The sequence below is a fragment of the Gekko japonicus genome, unplaced genomic scaffold (genome assembly GCF_001447785.1).
Source record: "Gekko japonicus isolate JY-2015 unplaced genomic scaffold, Gekko_japonicus_V1.1 scaffold2618, whole genome shotgun sequence".
In the NCBI taxonomy this organism is placed as follows: Eukaryota; Metazoa; Chordata; class Lepidosauria; order Squamata; family Gekkonidae; genus Gekko; species Gekko japonicus.
The window spans coordinates 127,954-148,742 of record NW_015176055.1 but is presented as its reverse complement, the minus strand read 5'-3'; the positions used below and the strand labels follow the sequence as shown (position 1 = coordinate 148,742).

The 20,789-nt window shown below is 46.5% G+C and overlaps 1 protein-coding gene across 1 annotated transcript in view; it reads right to left on the bottom strand.

Annotated features, from left to right (window-relative positions):
* Window positions 1–1,884: 1,884 nt before the first annotated feature.
* The window catches only part of LOC107123444 (ATP-sensitive inward rectifier potassium channel 12), a 78,867-nt gene continuing 59,962 nt past the window's right edge, over window positions 1,885–20,789 (bottom strand). The window contains exon 2 of the mRNA XM_015426693.1: window positions 1,885–5,704. Coding sequence (XP_015282179.1) covers window positions 4,261–5,559 — 1,299 coding nt within the window. The 5' untranslated portion in view covers window positions 5,560–5,704 and the 3' untranslated portion in view covers window positions 1,885–4,260. The remainder of the gene's footprint in view (window positions 5,705–20,789) is intronic.

Sequence of the window (20,789 nt, the reverse complement as noted above, 5' to 3'; positions counted from 1 at the left end):
GTTACGTTAGTAGCACTTTTGGAAAAGTTGGGCCCTCTCCCTGCTAACAGAGCTGGATTTGAATACAGTAGGACCTCGCAAGATTTTTGGGGTACAAGCTGTCAAGAGTCAAAGCTCCCTTCATCAGATACAAGTAGGAATGGCAATCCCTGAGCCCATATATCCCAGTCAGGAGGGAGGGATGTTGCAAATAAGGGAGCCAGGAAAGAAGAGGAAGAGGAAGAAGAAGAGAAAAGATTGGATTTATACCCTGCCCTTCACGATCTCCTTTCCCTTCCCCTCCCCACAACAGACACCCTGTGAGGTAGGTGGGGCTGAGAGAGCTCTTTTGAGAACTGCTCTTGAGATAACAGCTCTGAAAGAGCTTGTGACTGACCCAAGGTCACACCAGCAGCTGCATGTGGAGGAGTGGGGAATCAAACTCGGTTCCCCTAGATTAGAGTCCACACTCCTAACCACTACACTAAACTGGCTCCCAAATTTACAACACAAAATGTTATCAGCTTGATTACAGCAGGGGAGAACTGCTTAGGGGCAGAAAATTAGCATCTTTAGTCAGATAAGAATCCTGTGTCCCTATTCAGCCCTGTGGGGTCAATTCTTCTGAATCTGTGAATGAACTTAAGTTCAGCAGTCTCCTGTTGTGATCTCCTTGAAGCGTCTCTGTTTTAGGACTGCCATTCTTAGGTCAGCAGTGGAAAGTCCTAGAAGATTAAAATATTCCCCCCACTGGCTTTTGGACATTTTGGCTTTTGTCAGATTTATGCCCATTTATTCTTTTGCACAGAGACTGACCTGTTCAATGTAGAGAGGGGAAGGACATTGCTGTCACTTGATGGCATATATAACGTTGAAAGATGAACGAGTGAATGAACCTGAGATGGTATGGCTGGTGTTGTTAGGCCTGGCGACTTGGTCATCCTAGTGAATAAGGGGACACAGCTGCATACTGACTCATTTCTTTGCAACACCCCTCCCACCTTTTGACTGGGATACAAGGGCTCAGAGATCTCCTTTCCTACTTGTATCTGATGAAGGGAGTGTTGACTCTCAAAAGCTTATACCACGGAACTCTTGATTGTCTCTCAGGTGCTGCAGGACTTGAACCTAGCTTTTCTACTGTGGACCAACATGGCTACCCTCTGAAACTGCCTGTTTCTCCAGCCCGAGGGATGTCCACTTAGCCTCGACCAGGGCCAGGGCTTTCTCTGCCCTGGCCCCAGCCTGGCGGAACATGCTCCTGCATGAGATCAGGGCCCTGTGGGACCGTCTGTCAATCTGCAGGGCCTGTAAAATGGGGCTGTTCTGCCAGGCCTTTGGTTGAGGTGGTGGGCATCCAATAAAAAAGTCACCCCCATACTGAAGGCACAGTATGAAGGCACATCCACACAGCCCAGATTAAACAAACCTAGAATCCAGCGGCACCAGTATCGGAGACTGTGCAATAACTGGTGTGATCTGTTTTAAATTCCTTGTTTAAATGTTTTAATGAACTATTTATTATTGAGTTTTGTGATGCCGAATGGCTTAATTATCTGTTGTGATCCACTCTGAGCCTGTTCACGGGGAGGGCGGAATATAAATATGAAAAAATCAATCAATCAATCAACAAAATAATAGTTGCCAGACCCACAATTTAAATGGTTGGAGTTTGTTTTCCTTTTAAGTTCTGCAACACTGTGAAACATTGGTAAGATTTTTAAAATATATATATTTCGGAAAGCACAATCAAGAAAGAGACTTTGTTAAAAGGCTTGGTTATGAGCTATATGCATGGACAGAGATAATCACAATTGTCCCCAGAGAAAGGGGTCTTTTTTTCTTCTTATAAAGCTTTTAACAGCTTTGTGGCAGGCATAAATTTACAGATGAAATATCCCCCCCCCCCGTGCTTCATCTTCATAGTTATGGAGAGGGGGGAAGTAATTTTAAGAGCCTCAAAAGAATGAATGTAAATCTTTGGAAATGTACACATGGTCCTCTAGGAAATATTTTCCCTAAATTTAAAACTGGTCTATACATCTGAGGGTTGGCCCGCTTTTGCGATTCTCATGAGCTGACCAGCACCTCGGTACGCCTGCCACCAGGGCAGATTTAATTAACTATTATGTGAAGAACTCAGTCGAGCCATATATTTTAAAGGACTTCTACCCTGACATTCCATTAAAGTCACCTCCAAGTGGTCTACAAGGGAAGATGTTAGAAATTATCAAAAAGTCTCAAAAGAGTATTATTGCAAAAATCCAGGAGTCAGACTTCTCTGTGGCTCAGTTTAAAAGAAAAAAATCAGGATGCAAAGTGAGTCCAGATTTTGCCCTGAGATGATGGATACTGACTGGTGATAAAGGGCATATCCCTCCTTTCCCCCCAGTGTTTTAAGTCCATTCTGGACTGGGAGGGGCTTGGTTTTGTAAGGGTTTGCTGATAGGTAACAGCTGGGGAAGCTCTGCAACTGTATTACCTTTTCTGGGTTCCATACCCGTATTGGGGATAAAGGCATACATAGGCAGTCCACTGACCATTAGTGTTGCCAACTAACCAGGACAAAACAACACTTGTCCCTTTTTACAGTGGTTTGACATACAGAAGTCAACTGGCAGTGTCAGCATTACAGCCTGCTATTGTTTGCATTTGAAGCTGCTGTCAGGCACAGCTGAAAGGAGTCGATTGAAAAGTTGGCAACTCCTCTGACTACCTCAGAGAAAGCAGACGATCCATGTTTTTTTTAAAAAAAGCTCGCGAGTAGCTTCTCTTTAAGGAAAATATTTTTCCTGTCAGCCCCTTTTGTTTCATCTATTTTGACAGGAGGAGATGCCAGCCAAACGGGCACCCAGTGATTGAGTTTCCAGTGATGTTGACAGAACGACACGAGATCTTCATACTGGTTGAAGATCTGGTCCTTTTTTGTTGGGTAGTCAAAAAATGGGGGTGGGACAAAAACAGGGTGCAGAACATTAAAGAGGTCAACACATTCCTTCTTGGAAAGTAATCCCCCCCCCCCTACAAATATATTAATTATCCTTGAAATCTATCAGAAAATCTACGGAACAACAGCCTCTGCCAAACAAGGCCTAGTTTTCTATTAGCTAAGGGGAAAACCATATGTTACCTCAGCAAACTGACATTCTGAATTTCATGAGGTGATGTTAATGTGGGGAGGATATTTCTAGGGAAGAATTGATGGGTGGAAAGAGGAGTTCTTAGTCTTTCTCATACCTTTTGACCCTTGCTAGCCTATCCCATCCTCCCTCCAACACACCAAGGACCATTCCCCAATAACTTCATCAGACTTACTTCAAGTCTTGCAGCCTGACTGGAGAGAAATATCTCAGAGGGTCCCCATTTGCGGGGAGAATCAGTGGGCAGTGAGATCTGGGAAGTTCTCAACAATACCCCCTCCCTTACAAATGTTGGTGTGTTTTTTAAGTTCCTCCATATGGTTTGTGGGAAAGCTCCCCTTGATTTTTTTTTTTTAGGCCACTGGATGATGAAAATACCTGAAATGTTTTCCTAGAAGAAAATATTCATCTTCAAAAATAAACATCCTTGACCCACGGCAGCTTGGTACAATGCCAGCTCCATTCCCATTTCTCCCTTCTTTAAAAAGTAATCACATTTCTGGTGGAAAAAAACCAAACCTTTTTGGTAAGCAGTTTCCCAAGAGGGAAGTTGGAAAAATACATACCCCTTTTCTTTCCCCTAAATTGAAAAGGGGTACATTAGGGTGCATAACTTCAAGTGTTCATCTAGTGCAACTGAATCACATCTCCTGGCAGTTAACGTCTATAATTGTATTTAGTTATAACATGTTTTGTTAAGTTTTTAAAACAACAACATGCACAAGGTTTTCTTTGCTGACATATTCTTCTTCCTTTTACCTCCGTTTTCTCGGAAGGGGGACTAAATCTAAATCTCTCACTCTATCTGCAGCCTGAGCTTCTATGCAGAGTATCCAGGTCAAGCACTGGGTCTCTCCGTATTGACTCTGCCCTCCAATACTGTCTAAGCAGCTTTATTAATACTGTACGATTACAACACTTTGAGGCCCCTTGAGATCCCCCTGCCTTGGCCATTCAGTGGTTATTGCAATGAAACTAAAGCAAACAAACAAACACAACCAACCCAAAATTACATACCAAACTAATTCTCAGGCATCCCTATGGCACTTGCATTGTTCTGCATAATTTAAATTTTTTTTTAGTAGGGGAAGAGGAACAGAGGAGAAGGGTGCCCTCAGGAAACAGTTACAGGGCCCCGGGGTCATATTTCCGATTCCCTTCTGTATGACCTTTGATCGAGGGCCACTGTAGCCTGAAGCCTGTCGAATTCAGGTTGAGTGTCTGAATTTGGATCATCCAAGCCCCTACTGTCATCATCTTCCTCCTCCTCCTCCTCCTCGTCGCGGCTTATGAAGGCCAGTTCGTTCTCGTAACAGAAGGAATTGGTGCTCGGGAGGAGGAATTTGTTTTCCATCAAGTCCTTGGCACTACAGCAGGGGGTCGACGGGACCTCGTAGGTCTTGTGGAAGTGCGAGTAGTCCACTTTGTATTGGCTTTTCTCCTCAAACAAGACAGGCTCAAAGCGGTGGCCCCAAAGGATCTCGCTGGACAAGTAGGAGCTCCGGGCTTGGGTTGTCATGGCGGTGGCTTCCACCATACCCTCCAGGATGACCACGATTTCAAAATCATCGTTTTCCAAATCCTGCCGGCCAATCCCAAACAGAGGGCTTTCTTCAGTGATTTCATGAAGGATGGTGAGAGGAGACACCAAGAATATACGGTCCAAGCCTTTATCAAACCCGACATCAATATCTATTTGGTCAAGTGGGATGTATTCCCCTTCCTCGGTGATGCGGGGCTTAATTAGCTGAGCTCGTACGTGAGCTTCAACAATATGGCTCTTTCGAAGATTACCCACCCTCCACATCAGACAAAGCTTGCCGTCTCTCATGGCGATGACAGCGTGATGGCTGAAGAGTAAGGTTTCGGCCCTTTTCTTGGGCCTAGCCATTTTTGCCATGATTGCACCAATCATGAAAGAGTCTATTATACACCCCACAATGGATTGGAGGACAACCATGAAGACGGCTAGAGGGCATTCCTCCGTCACGCAACGGAACCCATAGCCGATAGTCGTCTGAGTCTCGATGGAGAACAGGAAAGCGGCGACAAAGCCGTTCACTTGCAGCAGGCAAGGTGTGAACGTTTCGTCGCCCATCGGCTTCTCCAGATCTCCGTGCACGAGTGCTATCAGCCAAAAAACAAGACCAAATAACAACCAGGAGACCAGAAAGGCGAGGGAGAAGAGTAACAACATATATCTCCAACGAATGTCCACGCACGTTGTGAACATGTCTGCGATATACCTTTGAGGTTTGTCATCCATGTTGGTAAACTCAACGTTGCACTGGCCATTCTTCTTCACGAACCGGTTCCGGCATTTTCTCCTCGTGTGGATCTTGCCGTTGCCGAAGCCATTCGCTCCAGGCATGGTGGTTAAAGTCAACCCGTCTTCCTCAGAAGATACAATGCTGTAAGAGTTGACTCTACCTGTACTCATCCCTCAGTTCATCAGTGTTGAGGCTTAAGGCTCTCGCAACTCCTTTAGGGTCTGACCCCTTGCCCTCCTCCAAATACAGGCTGTACAGAAAAGAGGTTCAGCCTCTGGAGAGCCTGATCAGCCAAGCAGGTCCAAAGCAGAGGATCTGCAATGAGAAAACAAAGACATGTTGGAAACACATAACAAATGCAGAAGTATACATGTTTCTATATATGGCTTTGCAGATGTTCAGACCAGTACGGAGAGGTGCAAGATCATGCCTTTTGGTCCTGCCTACTATTGTCTACATCAGGGGTCCCCATCATGGTGCCCCTGAGTACCATGGGGCCTGCCAAACCTTTTCTGGGAGTCACCAAGTGTTTTTAGAAAGTGGGTTGGACCAGGGGGTGCCTGCCCAGCAGTACTTCTCACTGGCCACTGGAGAATTGATGGGTTGTGCACATTAAAATAACATTGTTCCTGCAGCAGCTGCCATCCTAGTGCTGGTTTCACTCTCACACACTCTTCTTTTCCACTGCATATTTTTTTTAAAAAAATCACTTCTCCTGAACCCTGCAGTTGGGCTTCCTTTGGGTTTTGTGGCTCTGCAGTGGCCATTTTGTACTTGACCCTGCTTGCCATGGTGGCCATTTTGTGGCTGCGCCCACCAACCTGTGTTAGAATTCCAAAGATGCCTAAAGGCAAAAAGAGATTGGGAACCCTGGTCTACATATTCCCCGCTGAACACTGGTAGAAAGCCTCCCATGCATATAAATGCATGCTCTTCGGATTTTCATTTGATCAGGACCAATGTTCCCTCTAAGCTGTGGAGTCTTGAGAGCAAATATTCTACTTTGTGAGCTACTGGCATTAAAGTGGTGAGCGAGCGATTTGGCTGCTGCATACATTAGTTTGCTCTGGAGCCGTCCTTCCTGAGCCAAGGCAAAAATGTGTGAACCAGAGGCTAAAAAACAGTGAGCTATCTCACACTAACTCAGCTTAGCGGGAACCCTGATCAGGACCCGAATCACATGGAACAGCCTACAGATATACACAGGATTAATTGCAGATGTTCAGTTTGCCATGTACATTATCAGGGGGAGGGACAACCAGTGAATACCTATTTAGAAACAGTTGCCTCTATTACAGACAGATACTTGGCCTGGAAAGATCCACCAGCTTCATAGCAGCCATTTTGTGATGGTTTCATCGGCTCCTCCCATCCATGGCCACCACTCTGTGATTGGTTCCACATCCATGGCTGCCATTTTGTGATCAGTTCCACTAAACTCTCCCACACACCCATGCCTGTCATTTTGTTATTAGTTCCATTGATCCTCCCACACCCATTGTGGCCATTTTGTGATTGGCTCCATTGATCCCCCAGCTCCATGGCAGCCATTTTGTGACTGGTTCCATTGACACCCCCTCATGCACCTATGGCAGCCATTTTGTGGTGGCATCCACTGCCTGTTCTTAGAATTCCATCAAGTTTGAAGAGCCCCATTCTCCTGTCAACTTGCCATACAGGTAACTGAGAACACAATCCACCGATCCTTCTGATCTAGTGGCCAGCATCAAGGAAGCACAACTGAGGGGGACAAAAATGCATTTGTGAGATCTGTACATGTAGGGCTGGGTGTGGAGGGAAGGATGGGGAAATTTCTGTGACAAACATTAGGCCTAGCGGATAGCTGTATTTGCAGTGTGCACCTTGAAGTGTCAGAGCTGATTCGGTTCATGTGAGCTTTCTGATCAAACCATGTTGTGTCTTGCAGCTAGACAGCTCAATAAGAGTCAATCCCTGTAGCTGGTGGCCAGGGCCTAACAGGGATGAAACGCAACAAAAAACAGCCTGGTAGTCACATTGAAGGGCCGTATGTCGGCTGGCTAGGCCAGCCTCATAGATGGCACATGGCAGACAGGCAAAGCCAAATGAGTTAGATGAGTAAATGGTTCCAGGACTCCCCTCCCCACTTCCAAACAAAGCGTGATGGGAGGCCAGCTTAAGCAGGCTGCAGTGGACTTCCCAAGCAAAAATGGCAAACTTTTCCACTGCCTGACTTGACAATGCTTTCAGTTTGGTGTAGTAGTTAGGAGCACAGACTCTGATCTGGGAGAACCAGGTTCGATTCCCCACTCCTCCCCCTCCTCTTCCTCCTCCTTTCAAGGAGAACCTGCCATAGTCAAATGGGGATGCACAGAGACCTTTCTGGCAAAAGAATACATCTGCACCAATAATATGCCTGTGCCAGAACCCGTTGCCAGATGCTGGGGCAGTCTGAATCTTATCCTGAGGCCTGACCCTGATTAGTGCTCCATTCAGAACGAGAGTCCACATTTGTGACAAATTAACACATAGACAGAGGAGGAGGAGGAGATTGGATTTATACCCCACCCTTCACTACCCAAAGGAGTCTCAGCTACCCAAAGGAGTCTCAGAGCAGCTTACAAACTCCTTTCCCTTCCCCTCCCCACAACAGACACCCTGTGAGGTAGGGGGGGCTGAGAGAGCTCTCTCAAGAACTTCTCGTGAAAGAACAGCTCTGAGAGAACTTGAGACTGACCCACAATCACGCCAGCAGCTGCATGTGGAGGAGTGTCAGCTAGCTGCCATGTTTTGCTTGTTCCCTTCTCTGATCCTGGCGCTACTGCACATGCCTCCTAGCTTGCTCGCTGCTCTGCCGCTTGCCGTAAACAGCGATAGGGAGGCCGTGAGAACCAGTGCTGCCAGACTGTGTTATCTGTCTGACCTTGTGACCGGAGGAGCGCTTGTGTTCCACCATGGCTGTGAATTGTTCGGCTCTCATGGGGCATTGAGACTCTCCCACTTATTATGTAACCTCCCGCCGGGAGAATTCCCACACGCTCGCTCGGATTTCATTTGCTTAGCCATTTGCCTCATCCTGCTATATGTAGGGATGTTTCCGCCCCATGGTCATTCCTAACAATAATCTTGTGGACATGGTAACAGACTTGTAGTTTAATAAAGCATAACGCTTCCCTGGAAACGTGTCTGGAGATTTGCTTGCTGTTGAACCTGACAAGGAGTGGGGACTCAAACCCGGTTCTCCCAGATTAAAGTCTGTGCTCTTAACCACTACACCAAACTGGCTTTCAGAAATCAGACATTTGATATTTATTCCTATGCATGTAAGTGTATAAAACTTAAGTTTTGGAATAATAAGCATACATATACATATCCCATCACTATGCCTATTATTCTAAAACTTGTCCATTATGCATATGTATGTGTAGTCAGCCCTGGTCAGTATTTGGATGGGAGACCACCAAGGAAGTCCAGGGTCGCTACGCAGCGGCAGACAATGGCAACCACCTCTGAATGTCACTTACCTTGAAAACCGGGGGGGGGGGGGCTGCCATAAATCAGGTGTGACTTGATAGCAAAGTGTGTGTGTGTACTTAAAGTATAGACAGAGCTTTTTATTTCCCTTTTACAAGGCATGAAAGGTTTGACTACTGAAGAGAAAGTGCAAGACAGCTTTAACTGAATTTCTAGATTATCCCTAAAAGATCCTGTTTATCTCTTTAAATGCAACCTCTTGCAAAGTTCCCATCACCAGTGGACGCTGATGCTGGAGGTGAAATGAACAGCCTGGGAAGTGGTTTTCCGTTCACATAATTCTCCCCACCGATGCTGACCCAAAACTGGGATTTCAGCTTAGCCCTCAAATTGTGACTGTCTTGGAAAATGCATTCATGGTTTTGCTTTGAACGTGGATTTACATGAATGCATCCAGAATTAGTACACATCGTAACATTCTGGTCTTAATTCATTTAGGTTAATTTCTAGCAAGGCTCAATGCACTTACAAATGATTATTTCATTCATTCCATTGATAACAAAACTGTGAGGTAGTCATAGAATCATAGAGTTGGAAGGGATTTCCAGGGTCATCTAGTCCAACCCTCTGCACAATGCAGGAAATTCACAAATACCTCCCCCTCCACACCTGCAGTGACTGCTGTTCCATACCCAGAAGATGACAAAAAAACTTCCAGGATTGCTTCCTGACTCCAAAGTGGCAATCAGCATTTCCCTAGGCATGTAAAAAGGGCCACAAGAACTAAGCACTGAGGCAACCCGTCCTGCCTTCCCTTTCATGATCTGCCTAAGTTCAAGGAATCCGCATTGCTGTCAGATGGCCATCTAGCCTCTGTTTGAAAACCTCCAAAGAAGGAGAGCCCACTACTTCCCAAGGAAGCCTGTTCCACTGAGGAACCACTCTAACTGTCAGGAAGGTTTTCCTAATGTTTAGCCGAAAACTCTTCTGATTTAATCTCAACCCACTGGTTCAGGTCCAACCTTCTGGGGTAACAGAAAACAACTCTGCACCATCCTCTAGGTGGCAGCCCTTCAAGTACTTGAAGATGGTTATCATATCACCTCTCAGTCATCTCCTTTCCAGGCTAAACATATCCAGCTCCTTCAATGTTTCTTCATAGGACTTGGTCTCCAGACCCCTCACCATCTTCATTGTGCTTATCTGGACACGTTCCAGCTTGTCTATATCCTTCTTAAATTGTGGTGCTCAAAACTGAACACAATACTCTAGGTGTCTAAGCAGAGCAGAGTAAAGTGGTACCATCATATCTTGTGTCCTGGACACTATAGTTCTGTTGATACAGTCCAAAATCACATTTGCCTTTTTAGCAACCGCATCACACTGCTGACTCGTATTCAGTGTATGGTCTACTAAGACCCCTAGATCCTTTTCGCAAATACTCCTGCCAAGACAAGTCTCCCCCAATCTATAATTATGCATTTGATTTTTCCTACCTAAATACAGAACTTTACATTTATCCCCATTGAAATGTATTAACTTACTTTTAGCCCAGTTTTCCAGCCTGTCAAGATCATCCTGTATCCTATCTCTCCCATAGAAGCGTTTGCTAAACCATCAATAGCACTAGGGAAAATAAAAGTGATTTATGGTAACTTACTAACCCATCTAGTTCCAGCTCCTGCTAACCTAGCAGTTCGGAAGCAAGAAATTGCAAGTAGATAAATAGGTACCGCTTCGGTGGGAAGGTAACAGCGTTCCGTGCGCCTTGGTGTTTAGTCATGCCGGCCACATGACCATGGAAACGTCTTCAGACAGCGCTGGCTCTTCAGCTTTGAAACGGAGATGAGCACCGCAACCCTAGAGTCAGATTTGACTGGCTTTCGAGCAAGGGAACCTTTACCTTTACCTTTTTACTAACCAAAGAAACCGAATTAAAATCAGATGAGGTACTATTAAAACAAAAAGTAGAGCTGTCTTGGTGGGAAAAGAATATATTAAAATCAAGATATACTGAAGATAAGAAAATAGGCTTTTACACTAGTCAAACCGAACTAGATAAAATATGGCTTTCAACAAGCGACAAATTAATTCAGAAGATTTATAAAAAAATGCTAGAAGACTCCTTAAAATAAAAGGTTATAAAATCATCCATGTCAGCTTGGATGAAAGAGATTGGACACACAATAGAAATGAATTACTGGTCAAAAACATGGAAAACACTAAAATATATGAGAGCGACGCCATACAAGGAAAACATATACAAAATGTGTTATAGGTGGCATTGGACTCCAGAAAAAATCGCAAAATGTTTTCCAAGGACATCAAACCTCTGCTGGAGATGTAAAAAAAATATAGGATCATATCTCCACATATGGTGGAGATGTGATAAAATTCAGAGTTTCTGGGAAAAAATATACAAAATATTTCTAGAAATATTAAAAATTAATATTCTAATACCAGAAACATCTACTCAATATGGTACCAGACACAATAAAAGATCATAATCATATAATTGTGTACATTTTGACAGCAGCTAGAATATTAATAGCAAAACGATGGGAAACAAAAAATATACCAACCATAAAAGAACTTAAGTATAAAATTCTAGAAGTAGCGGAAATGGACAAATTAAATGTAACAATACAAAATAAAGCGGATGAGCTCTTCTGGGATAGATGGGAAATAATCTACGACTGGCTAAAGATGAAGAAATTAGAATAGAACTCTAACAAAGCTAGTTAAAGACAGAGATTGTTAAAGATATCAGATGAACGTTTTTGACATGAAATGTATAAGATGGAAATGAATATGTTATGGTGAAAAATTGAAAATAAATCTATTAAAAAAAAAGATCATCCTGTATCCTGACTCTGTCTTCTACTGTATTTGCTACCCCTCTCAATTTAGTATCATCTGCAAATTTAATAAGCATTCCCTCTATCCTTTCATTCAAATAATTGATAAAGGTGTTGAACAAAACAGGTCCCAGGACAGATCCTTGAGGCACTCCACTTGTCACTCCTCTCCAAGATGATGAGGAACCATTCACAAGCACTCTTTGGGTGTGGTCTGTCAACCAGTTACAGATCCACCTAACAGTCATAGGATCCAAACCACATTTTTCCACTTTGCCAGCAAGTATATTATGTGGAACCTTATCAAAAGCCTTACTAAAATCAAGATAAACTATGTCTACAGCATTCCCCTGATCCAGCAAGGTAGTAACTTTCTCAAAAAAAGAGATAAGTTTAGTCTGACATGACTTGTTCTTGAGAAACCCATGCTGACTCTTAGTAATTAGAGCCTTCCTTTCTAAATGCTAAAGGACTGTCTGTCTGATTATTTGTTCCAAAACTTTCCCAGGTATAGACGTCAAGCTGATGGGTTGGTTACCCAGATCCTCCTTTTTCCCCTTCTTGAAGATGGGGACAACATCTGCCTGCCTCCAATCTTCTGGCACTTCACCTGTTCTCCAAGAATTCTCAAAAATAATGGACAGAGGCTCAGAAATTACATCTGCAAGTTCTTTTTGTACCCTTGGATGCAGCTCATCTGGCCCCGAAGACTTGATTTCATTTAAAGAAACTAGGTGTTTATGTACTACCCCTATGTTGATCCTAGGCTGCAACTCTATTCCCTCATGTGTTCTGTTTTTGCCATGTTGAGCACCATTTCCCTTGCAAGAGAAGACTGAGGAAAAGTAGGAATTGAGCGGTTCTGCCCTCTCTTCATCACCTGTTACAATTTTACTTTCCAGTCCCTGCAATGGGCCTACCATGCTCTTTTTCTTAATTGAACATAAGAAAAGAACCCTTTTTTGTTGTTTTTAGTGTCTCTCGCTAGCATAAGCTCATACTGAGCTTTAGCTTTCCTAACTCTCTCTCTGGTGGTATAACCTGTTCTCTTACAGGGATTAGAAGTTCAGAGAGAACATATTGGCCAAACATTCATTTAACCCGAAGACTGAATCTATCTTCCCAGTCAAAAATCTATAGAAGTTCTTCACCTGTACTTGAAAGGAATTGAAAAATGATTGGCTTCTTCTCCTAGAGACTATTGAGGAAACAATTATCCTTCCCTCCACCTGGCTATGAGAAGAATTCAATACTCCAACCATGTAATTTCCAAACTGTGCAAGGGTACTCTAATGCAGTGATCCAGCCAATGGTTTGCAAACCACAGGTGGGTTATATAGCTCTATCTGCTGGGACCTACCAAACAGGGATTTTTATTGCTACCTTTTGGAAGAACTAGCTGCCAGTGTGCATGCAATACAGGGCCAGGTTGCCATGCTCCTGTTTCTCCTTGCATGCCTCAGTACAACAAAGTACTCGGTGGAGGAGAACATCGACCCATGGCTTTGACCTGCAACTTACTCTGCTTGTGTTTGTGTTCCCTCTCCCCAGCTCTCTTGGGCTGTGGTCAGACTGGCAAGTTGGTGTGGTTTGGTTGTGCCACTGATTACTCTGTTGCATTTGGTGACAGAGATTTTCGATCAGACTCCCACCCTGATCCAGCCTCACCACATGCTTCTTCTGTGATTGACCATTCTGATTAGTGCTGTGTGTCAAACATGGAGAACACAGTTTGATCTCTCTCTTTTTCTGAAAAAATAACAACTTTGACTTTTTAAAAAAACATTTCTTGGGTGCACATGTGCACACGTGCACACGTGCGCACATGCACTAACATTTCAAAACAATATGGCAAAAATCAAATAAATAAATAAATAATGGAACTAAAGGTTCACACTTCTGAGCTGGTTTAAGTGCGCACCAGGGGTATTCATGTTGGAAAAATAGGCAAAAATACTTAAATACTCAGCGTTTTCAGTGGATCTTTGCTTCACTGGAGAGGAGACAATTCTTTCTATAAAAAAGCTTTATTTCTAAGGGAAGGGTTCACATGGAAAGCTACAAAACAAAATAGATATCTAGCGCTAAATCTTTAGATCCTTACAGCTACAAACACATGGTCACACAACAATGGAGATTCATCTTCTTCTTGACCCCTAGGAGGAAGTCACCTGAACACAGTAACCAATGATTGCCAGTAAACAGACTTAGATTTTCCCAGGCTATCTTCCCATTGGCTCTGAGCCAAGTTTCCCTTCCAGGTCAGTCTAAAAAACAGTACACTAGGTAAAGCAGATTAACCCTAGACCTTGCAAGTCACACATTTCCAGCAATTTAGACATCCGGAATTGCGGGATCAATGTGTGGAGATCTGGAAGCACCTGATTGTCTCTGGTGGGCTATTTACTCTGCATCCAACTCATCATACAACGAGGTGAATATAGCTGGGGAACGACTGCCAGATGGGGATGTGTGAACGAGCCCATTTAATCCATTACGGTAACACAACTATATCGGGCCAAACTGCCCATCTGACCGCAGCCTTGGCCCACTGCCCACAATCTTAGCCTTGAGACTGGCTAAGTCATAATTTGAATTCCCTGTCTTTCTCTTTGTCACATGACTCTAACATCACATGTTTGTGCCTCATTGGCTTCAGGTTCCAGAAAGCTGGCCAGCTGTGGCAGAGGCCTGAGATGGGTAGGATGTTGAACTGCTTTCTAGAATCTTCTGTGAGCCAAAGACAGAAGAAGAAGAAGACACCCTCGAGTCGCAACAGACTCATGGTGACCCCATCCACAGGATGTTCTCGGCAAGAGATGGGCAGAGGTAGTTTGCCATTGCCTTAGAAGTCTCCTGTCCAAGTACTGACTGCGGCTGACCCTGCATAGCTCTCTGAGATCTGACAAGATCAGGCTAGCTTTTTGCGCCCTCCGAAAGCAAATCTTTTGGAGGGGTATATAAGAGTGAAAAATGCCTCCAGGTTTCTTTCTGAAAAGCACGCCTCTGCTCTCTGGGCAACAATGCCCAGACGCTTTCAGAGCTGCACAGCATTGACTTTGTTTACATTCAAAGCAAAACACTTCCAAAGTGCAGCAGAAAGTGGAGAAGGGGAGGGGGGGCAGAGGAATTAATGAGCTCCACTTGGTTGGAGCTTCTTTATCTGATGAGTTCATTACTTAAAGGGGAGGGGAAGGGAGGGAGTTACGTAACTCTGCGCTTGTTGTTGCCCTGGAGGGATCATCAGGCCACCCGTTCAATTAATCCTTCCTAATTCACTGCCCTCGGGGACCTTCCGGCACAGAATGCCAGGCAACAGACAACAATCGTGGCCTGCTCCGGCTGGTCCCGGCTTGGGAACCGGAGGAGCATCATCCGGCTGGCAAGGGCGGCAAAAGCCCTTCTCCGGTCCTCCTGATGCCTTTCCGGGAAAGAGCTGGCCGTGATGCTGAGAGCGGTGCATAAAATCACACGTGTGTTTCTGAACACGTCAATAATGGCTGGGGATAGGGTTGCCAGGTCCCGGTTGGAAAATACCTGGAGATTTTAGGGATGGAGACTGCAGAGGGTGGGGTTTGGTGAGGGGAGAGACTCCAGTGGGGTACAATGCCATAGAGTCCACCTTCCAAAGCGGCCATTTTCTCCAGGGGAACTGATCTCTATTGCCCGGAGATCAGCTGTAATCCCGGGAGATCTCCAGCCACTAATTGGAAACTGGAAACCCTAGCAGGAGAAGTTGCTCTTTTCCTCCATCTCATGAACATGACCAAGCCATAGATTTCCCCCTACTTTTCCTGCATAATATTTGTGTACAGTCAAGTTGCAGCTCATTTAAGTTGACCCTGTAGGATTTTCAAGGCAAGAGATGAGCAGAGGTGGTTGGCCATTGCCTCTCCCAGGCTTTCTTGGTGGACTCCCATTCAAGTACTAACCAGGGACGACCCTGCTCAGCTTCTAAGTTTTGAGAAGCTCAAGCTAGTCTGGGTTATACTGGCTGCTAATAACTGCTAATAAGAGAGCCAGTTTGGTGTAGTTGTTAAGTGCGCGGACTCTAATCTGGGAGAACCCAGTTTGATTCCCCACTCCTCCACTTGCAGCTGCTGGATGACCATGGGCAAGCCATAGTTCTGTCAGAGCTGTTCTTGGGGGTGGGGAAAGCAGTTTCTGCCAGAGTTCTCTCAGCCCCCCCCCCCCCACAGGATGTCTGTTGTGGGGAGGGGAAGGGAAAGGAGTTTGTAAGCTGCTCTGAGACTCTGAGTGAAGGGCGGGGTATAAATCCAATCTCCTCCTCCTCCTTCTGTCAAGTCACAACTGACTTATGGAGACCCTTCAAGGGTTTTTCAGGGCAAGAGACAAGTAGAGGTGGTTTGCCCTTGCCTGCCTCTGTGTGGCGACCCTGGCCTTCCTTGGCGGTCTCCCCTGCAAGTACTTACTATGGACATCCCTGCTTAACTTCTGAGATCTGATGAGACTGGGCTAGTGTTGGCCATGAAGGTCAGGGTGACAAAAGACTGGTGGTGGAAGATGCTGTTGAGTCTTAGCCGACTTATGGCAACCCCATAGGATTTTCAAGGCAAGAGATGGACTGACATGGTTTGGCGTTGCCAGCCCCATCCTTTCTTGGTGATCTCCCATCCAAGTACTAATCAGGGATGAGATTGCTTAGCTTCTAAGTTCTGAGAAGTTCAAGCTAGTCTTGGCTATTCAGGCTGCTAATAATTAACTACCGTCAAGTCACCGCCAACTTATGGTGACCCCAGAGGGTTTTCAAGGCAAGAGACATTCAGAGGTGGCTTGCCATCACCTGCCTCTGCATATCAACCCTGGTGTTCCTTGGTGGCCTCCCATCCAAGTACTAACCATGGCTGACCCCACTTAGCTTCCAAGCTCTACTGAGTTCAGGCTACTCAGGCTGAGTCAGAGCTATTCAGGTCATTCACTGTGTATGAGAGATCCATAAAAAGGGATGCAAAGTTGTGGATCAGTTCAAGAGCTGTGCTGGTAGGCACCTGTAGCTCAAAAAAATGCCAAGTTCTGCATATTGGTCACTAGAATCATAACGTTGGAAGGGACCTTCAGGGTCATCTAGTCCAACCCCCTGCACAATGCAGGAAATTCACAAATACCTCCCCCTCACACACACCCGCAGTGACCGCTGTTCCATGCCCAGAAGATGACAAAAAAACCTCCAGGATCCCCGGGCCAAACCGGCCTGGAGAAAAATTGCTTCCTGACCCCAAAGTGGCAATCAGCATTTCCCTGGGCGTGTAAGAAAGGGCCACGAGAACTAAGCACTGAGGCAACCCTTCCTGCCCTCCCTCTCATGATCTGCCTCAGTTCACAGAATCAGCATTGCTGTCAGATGGCCATCTAGCCTCAGGGCCAGCTCACTCACTAGGCGAACTAGACTTTCACCTAGAGCAGGGCCATCATGGGGCTGTGGAAACGATCTGCCCTCTCCCCGCCAAAAGCCCCCTGCCCCCGCCAAATGCTCGCGCCACGCAGCTCTTGAAAAATATAGACCGTGGGGGGGGGGCTGTTGCACACAAAGCACTTTGCACGGCACTCACCCTGTCAGGGTTCTGATTGGAGACAGGAGGGGAGGGGGTGGGCCAAAATTGGAACCGGGGGCTCTTAGAGCCCACAGCTCCCGCTCTTCAGCACTCCATGCGGATATCCCTCTCAAGACCCTGATTAAAAACTCATCTAGTCCCATGTCAAGGTCAACTAAAGTCCTCGGCCATGCCTACAAGCCATGTGTGAATGTGATACCCCGCGCTATGGCCCCAATGACAGGCCTCCGGAGAGACGTGGCCTCTGAACAGCGTCTCATCATGGGGCGGGCGTGTCTTTCCCAACTTTAGGGGTGAAAGGTGCTGCTGTCCTGTGGGGGATCCGATGGGCGCCCCTCCTGCCAGCCAGGAGCTACCGGGGTGAGGAGTCCCAGTGAGCCCCTGTGCTGGGCATAGCGAAGTGAGGCAGCCTCCTGGCTGCCTGGGAGCAGGAGGAGGAGGAGGTGGGACTGGGGCAGGGGGCGGAGGCATGGGGAGTCCTGGGCCAAAGAGGTGGGAGGGCCGGGGAGGGGACAGAAGCCAGGTGGCGCTCCCTGCCCCACTCTTGGCAGCGGTGTGGAGGAGAAGCGGCAGTGGTGGCTGCTGGCAAGCAAGCGAGCGAGCTCTCAGGCGCTTCTCGCACAGCTGCTTTCCTCCCTGGCAGGATCCGTGGGGAAGATGGCAGTTGCACCTGCCCTGCCTGCATGGGGGTCCCTGGCGAGATCCAGCCGGCTGCTCCTTCTTTCCCACCTGCCCACCTGAGCAGCTGTTTCTCACCTTCCCCCTCCCACCCAGGGGAAAGAGAAGAGGCAGCCCCTGCTTGCCTGGTGCGGCCCGTCCCCAGCATGGTTTTCTGGGCGGCCGCTCCACAGCGCACCCCTTCTCCGACCCGTGTTTAGTGCTGAAAGAGGCACCCAAGTGGGGCTGCTGGGAGGGATGCCAGAAATTGGTGGGTGCAGGGGGGGCGCCAGAAGGAGTCCTCACCTAACATGCAAACATACCTGGGGCCCGTCCTGTCTAGCCTCTGTTTGAAAACCTCCAAAGAAAGAGAGCCTCCCGCCTCCCGGGGAAGCCTGTTCCACTGAGAAACCACTCTGTCAGGAAGTTCTTCCTAATGTTTAGCCAAAAACTCTTATGATTTAATCCCAGCCCACTGGTTCTGGTTCTGGTCCAGCCTTCCGGGGCAACAAAAAAACGGTTCCACACCATCCTCTATATGACAGCCCTTTATTCTGGGTCCTGGAGGTCCAGGTATGGGAATCTGCCTGTAGAAGACGCTATGGAAAAATGACAGGTTCTGTCCTAAAACTCTGCAAAATTCAGAATGGGATCAGAGATTCTGCTGAGCTGAGCCGTGCCATCACTGTGCCACATGGAGCTGAACATAAGGCTTTCCCTCCTTGTGCTTATGAGAAAAATTAAGCCCAGCAAATCTGTCTATCTACCTAGGTAGCCAACAATCAATCACACAGATGCACACCAGTCACTCTCGCTTCTCTCGTTCCAGCAAGAGTCTGTGAAGTGGTGTCCTGCTCACAGAATCATATCAATTTCTTCAGTTTGCCTTTAGAATGGATGATATTGTTGGGTGGGGTGAGCGTGCATAATTATGTCCAGCCTTACAGGGGAAGGGAAAGGTTTAACCAGAATGATGGCGGAACAGAGGGTCTGAATATCAAAATCTCAGCAGCCCATTTTGACTCTGACTCATTGAGCCTCAGAAACCACCTGCTCCCAAGCAAGCAGCGTAAGCACCGGAGGGAACTAGAAACCGCCACTTCATCAGATCGATAGCTCCGCTTCCGGGCCACTTTTCTGAAAAGCTGGCTGGCCAAACGGCTGCGAGTTTACGTAATGTGGTGGCCAGGCCCTGGTGCAACACAACACAGCAGCATGTGACCTCACCCCTGTCAACGTGCCCCGGCTCTGCCGACATCCCCGGAGGCTAATAACATTGAAACAGACGTAAACAGAAGTGCATTCGGTGAGGTCTCCAAACGTACACAGGCAGATGTTGCTAATCCTGAAAACAAAATTGAAAAGAGGAACTTCTGAAAAACAAAGGCTGTGATGATTTGCTGGCAAATGGAAAAGATCAGTCTTGGTGGAAGTTTCTTTCCCCCACCCTTTCTGTTTCTGTTAATATCTGACCTGTGGTTAAGTTTCTTTCCCCCACCATTTCTGTTTCTGTTAATATCTGATCTGTTGTTAAAGCCTTTGACTAAAACAACATATAACAATACAGTTTTGGGGTTCTTGTTGTTGCAGTTGTTTTAAAAACTCAGAGTTCTTAATTCTGGATAATCTTGGCATTAAAAAAACAACAACACTAGTTTTGAAAGTAATGACTTGGCAGAAAATGCCCAACATTCCTACATTAAGTTGAAAAATGTTTACCATTTATTCACATTTTCTGTGGCCGACAGTGCAGTCCTAAACAGAGTTGCAGCCTTCTAAGACCATTAACATCAATTTCTTTAGATGATCTAGCTCCGCTTAGGATTGCCTGCAAAGAAATTGATGCATGATATCTTGTTGGTAGGCCAGTATTATTATTCTCATACTACAGATGGGGCTGATAGAACATGGCTTGACAAATCCATGTTGTGTATTTCTGCCAGAGGTGATATCTGAGCCAAGGATCTCACATAGAAACATAGAGCTGGAAGGGATCTCAGGGGTCATCTAGTCCAACCCCCTGCACAATGCAAAAAATTCACAGCTACCATCCAATGTTCCCTCTAAGCTCTGGAGTCTTGTGAGCAAAAATTCTACTTTGTGAGCCACTGGCATTAAAGTTGTGAGCGAGTGATTTGGCTACTGCATAAATTAGTCTGCTCTGGAGCCCTCCTTCCTGAGCGAGGACAAAAATGTGTGAGCCAGAGGCTAAAAAACTGTGGGCTAGCTCACACTAACTCAGCTTAGAGGGAACACTGCTACCATCCCCCCTTCCCCCAGTGCCCCCCCCCTCCACAACTGCATGCCTAGAGGAAGGCAAAAAACCTCCAGGATCCCTGGGCCAATCTGGCCTGGAGAAAAATTCCTTCCTGACTCCAGAGTCTCCCTAGGCTCTTAGCCATTAATGGTAAAGGTAAACAGATAGTCAACACTATAGTTGGGGTACCATCATAGGCAGGGGTCGTTTCGTAGAAAAAGAGCTAGGGGGACTCATTCACATAACTCATTAGCATATGCCACACCCCCTGACATCACCAGAAGTGTGTCATAAGGCCACAACCCCCGAACATCACTGGAAGTGTGTCATAAGGCCACACACCCCGCCCCCAACAGTCCCGGCCGCCGCCGCTGGCCTTGCAGTTCCACTGCCGAGCCCCATGAGGTGGACCTGCAAGACCGGCGGGAGTGCAAGGAAGCCCCGTGAAGGCCCTCCCTGGCCCCAGGCAGGCAGGGGTGGGGAGAGGCAGGGAGGAAGCAACTTACCCTCCCTCTTCTCCTGCCTCCTCCTGGCTGAATGAGGGCCAGAAGCGGGGCGGCCAGAAGCAGGGGGCGGGGCTTCGTCATGTGCCCCGCCCCCCA